General features: G+C 38.6%; 1 protein-coding gene across 1 annotated transcript; it reads left to right on the forward strand.

Moving 5' to 3' along the window:
• The first annotated feature begins 446 nt into the window (after positions 1 to 446).
• LOC103654575 (long chain base biosynthesis protein 1a) lies at positions 447 to 3,306 on the forward strand. The gene is made up of 7 exons (XM_020551782.2): positions 447 to 659; positions 745 to 928; positions 1,917 to 1,985; positions 2,065 to 2,197; positions 2,477 to 2,651; positions 2,803 to 2,943; positions 3,027 to 3,306. The coding sequence occupies exons 1-7, from the start codon at positions 447 to 449 to the stop codon at positions 3,042 to 3,044; spliced, it is 933 nt and encodes a 310-aa protein (XP_020407371.1). The 3' UTR covers positions 3,045 to 3,306.
• The last annotated feature ends 432 nt before the right edge of the window (positions 3,307 to 3,738 follow it).

The raw sequence follows: 3,738 nt of genomic DNA on the forward strand, positions 1-3,738 counted from the left end.
CGAATCCAAGAAAAATCAGGCATAGAGTTATAAATTGAGTTGTTTTCTAGATAGATGTTCGGATAGCGGCGAAATCGTCTAGGCTCAACTAAATTAAATGTTTATTTAAAATATATATCGACTCTGATGTCGTTTGGTTGGATCTGTCGACATCTCACTAAAATCATATCTCAAGTATTGTTGACCCGTATCATGATGGTCCGATTTAACTATACCCGGTTCAGACCCTAGTTTTGGAGTTCAGATATTTTTGTGTCCGATTTAACTATACCCGGTTCAGACCCTAGCTTGTTCCTTATCCTCCACGTCCATGGAAATTTCTTGAAGTTGCCATCTCCTTTCCTTCACCCACGTATTCTTTTCCCTCAGTTATTCTTCCAGCAGCAGTTCGCCCAAATCGATTGCCGTTCCTGCCCCCAACGGCACATGCCCTCACCTCCTCAGCCATGGAGCTCACGAGCATCTCCCTCTGCGCACCCTCTCCGTGCGTCCCTGCTCCCTCGTCACCAGGTGCACGCGCGCAGCTTCCTGCGCACCGGGATGGCCCTCCAGCCCCAGCTCGCCCCTGCCCTCAGCCATGGCGCCTGGCCACCGCCGCCCCTGCTTTCCATGGCGGCACTTCCTGCTTCCTACTGGTGGTTGTCTCCATCCCCTCCATGGCGAGCTTGCCCCTGCATTTCTGCTTGCCCAATACCCCTTCCCTGTTCCAGCCACTTCCCATGGACGCCAGCCCTCACCTCATAGTCGCCCCAGCTCGCCCAGCCCCCTCTCTGCTGGTTGCCGGTCACCTCTGCTACTTCCATTGTGTGGCACTTAGGGTATTTAAGATGGAGTGGAATATTGCAGCACATCACACACCAGGTGTTCGGTGAAAGGTCCAAACCAAAAGTCGTCGTCGTTTCAGAATATATCGAGTCGATTCGATTTGGTGAGCTGATTCACGGTATTTGTATTTAGTTTGATGAATGGATTAGATAAATATACTGGTTGTGCGTAAAGTGTTTGTTGTTATATATTATCATTTGCAGCAGTATAATGGCGTTCATGATTAATATAGACACTATATATATATGATGGAGTTTAGGTATTATATGCATAGTGTCATGAAAGTGGGTCTTCGGTTGTGATATGATCTCTGAGTTTAAATTGCAAGTAATGTGAATTGAATATATTTATGGTTGGGAAGTAGAAGGTTTTAGCTCTAATTTAAGTTAAGGTGTTAGAGTATTTGAGGTGTTAAGAACATGATAATTGTAGAAACCAAATAGGAGCTGAATGTAATGCTTGTTGTTTGGGACTGCATGTCCAGTTTTAATTATGCAGCTAGTTTAGTGAAGTGAATCATGTTTTCTGTGAAAGTGTTATATATAAAAATTATAGATAACTTCTTTATCTTGGTTGTGTAAAAATTTCATGACCATAGGTCTAGTAGTTTAGGAGATATGATTTTTCCAAGTCCAGTTTCAGAATCTGTCCAGATTCTGTACAGATTTCGAAAATGACCTTGTTTGCCAAAGTTAAACTGAGAATCAACCCTTAGTAATTATAGAAGAATTGTAGTATTTTTCTTAAGCATTCCAACAAATTTTGGAGCACTCTTTTTGGTGGTCTAGAGACTAAGTTACAGCTGTTTGAACTATAGAGTCTGAATCTGTCCAAATCTGGACAGAGAAGTCTGTTTGTATTAACTGACTTTGATATGTATTGAATTAACATGAGATGTTTATAAATAAATTATAGACAATTCTATTAGCTTTCTAAAAAGTCTAGGATCACCTGATTGTGAACTTTGCATCAGCAAACTACCTCGGTTTAATTGTCAACGAAAAGATTATTGTAAGAGACAATTCTATTGCTTGACAATATTTCAATGTATGTATTTTTTGGAATATCTAAACAAAGCGAATGACTTTCAGGATTGCTGCATCAGTTCATTGGAGAAATATGGTGTTGGTTCTTGTGGTCTGACTTTTATGGAACAATTGGTCTGTATTATCATCCTCAGACAATGACTTTGGTTGAAAGTATAGAGGAGGAACTTAACTTTCCAATGTATTCTTGCAGATGTCCATCTTGACTGTGAGTCAAAGATAGCTAAATTTTTGGGGACTCCAGACTCCATTCTTTATTCATATAGGATTTCTACAATATTCAGTGTGATACCTGCCTTCTGTAAGAAAGGAGATATCATAGTCACGTAAGTTCACCGTATTAAAAAATTATGAAATTCACAAGTATTATTGGAACCTTGACTTGTTTGGTGTATCGAGGTCTGCATGCTTGGCCTTTTAGACATAATATGGATTTATCCAGCTCAGCTTTAGGCTTTAGCACAATATTGTCATCTCTTTCTTGTGTCTATTGATGAGTTGTTATTCCTCTGTCAGTTAATTATACATGTGTAGTTTTTTCCATTATTTTTCTTCTCTTGACTGTTCCCTTGCTAAATTTATGCCAATATTTGATGTGATTGCAGTGATGAGGGTGTTCACTGGGCAGTGCAAAATGGTCTCCATCTATCAAGAAGCAATGTGGTGTACTTCAAGCACATTGATATGGCTTCACTTGCAAGCACTTTGGAAAAACTTACTCGTGGAAATAAACGTGCTGAAAAGATTAGGCGCTACATTGTTGTAGAATCCATTTACCAGGTGCAGTGCTTTTGATTGTTTTGTGTTGATTTGCGCTGTCTTTTTTTTATATGTCCTTATGAAAGTTTGGAAAATAAAATGTCCATTTAACCTGTGCAACCTAGACAATTCATGAAACCTCTCTTACAGTCGTCATGGTTTGTGAACACATAATTCTGGCCAAATTGCCCCCTTGGATGAGATTGTCAGGTTGAAGGAGAAATATCGATTCCGTGTTATTCTGGAGGAGAGTCATTCTTTTGGGGTGCTTGGCAAGTCTGGGCGTGGTCTTGCTGAACATTATGGAGTTTCTGTGAGTGTTTGGCCTCAACTTTTCTTAATGTTTCACCGTAATGCCCCACCTGTGGTGTCTGACCGGGGTGCGCTGTTACCTAGCTCCCAAACAAGGCCTAACTGTTTGGTGAAATGCTTGGGACAAAGTAGCCAGCAAGAATGGAGTCATGGAACATTGGCAGGAGGGTTGCGGCAGCGACAACTGATGTATCCCTTAGACAATCTGGTTTTGACATGATGCAAATAAATCTGATGTACACTGTATTCCGCACTTGCACAGATTGTTTGGTTAATTACAAGATTATCTCAGTGTTTTGGTTTGAATTTAGAGTACACTTATGTATGAAATATTGATTGGTACTCATCTATATTATATTAATTATATTATTATTAAATATATGTGTGTATTTCTCTTTCAAATTATTATTTCAAATTATTATAACGTGGTATCTCAAATGAATATAAATTGAATAATATATTGTTATTTAAGTCAATTTGTTTAAATCTTATTAAGACGGTTCTAAAAATGTCCAATATCGGTCTTCTAAATAAGACGATTTCCAAAACGTCCAATATCAGTCACCTAAATAAGACGGTTTTTATATTGCAAGCGCTTATTAATATAGAACATTTTAGACAGTTTACTAAATAACTTGTGACTTAAAATGTTCATATACTCGACGGTTGTTTTGAAAAGGTGTCTTAAATAAACATAATTTAAGACAGGTTATTGGACAAAATGACTTAAACAAATACCTTTTTTGGACGGTTATAAACGAACAACGTCTTATGTAATATCTTTTTAAGACGGCTT

This window comes from Zea mays, chromosome 4 (genome assembly GCF_902167145.1).
Source record: "Zea mays cultivar B73 chromosome 4, Zm-B73-REFERENCE-NAM-5.0, whole genome shotgun sequence".
Taxonomy (NCBI): Eukaryota; Viridiplantae; Streptophyta; class Magnoliopsida; order Poales; family Poaceae; genus Zea; species Zea mays.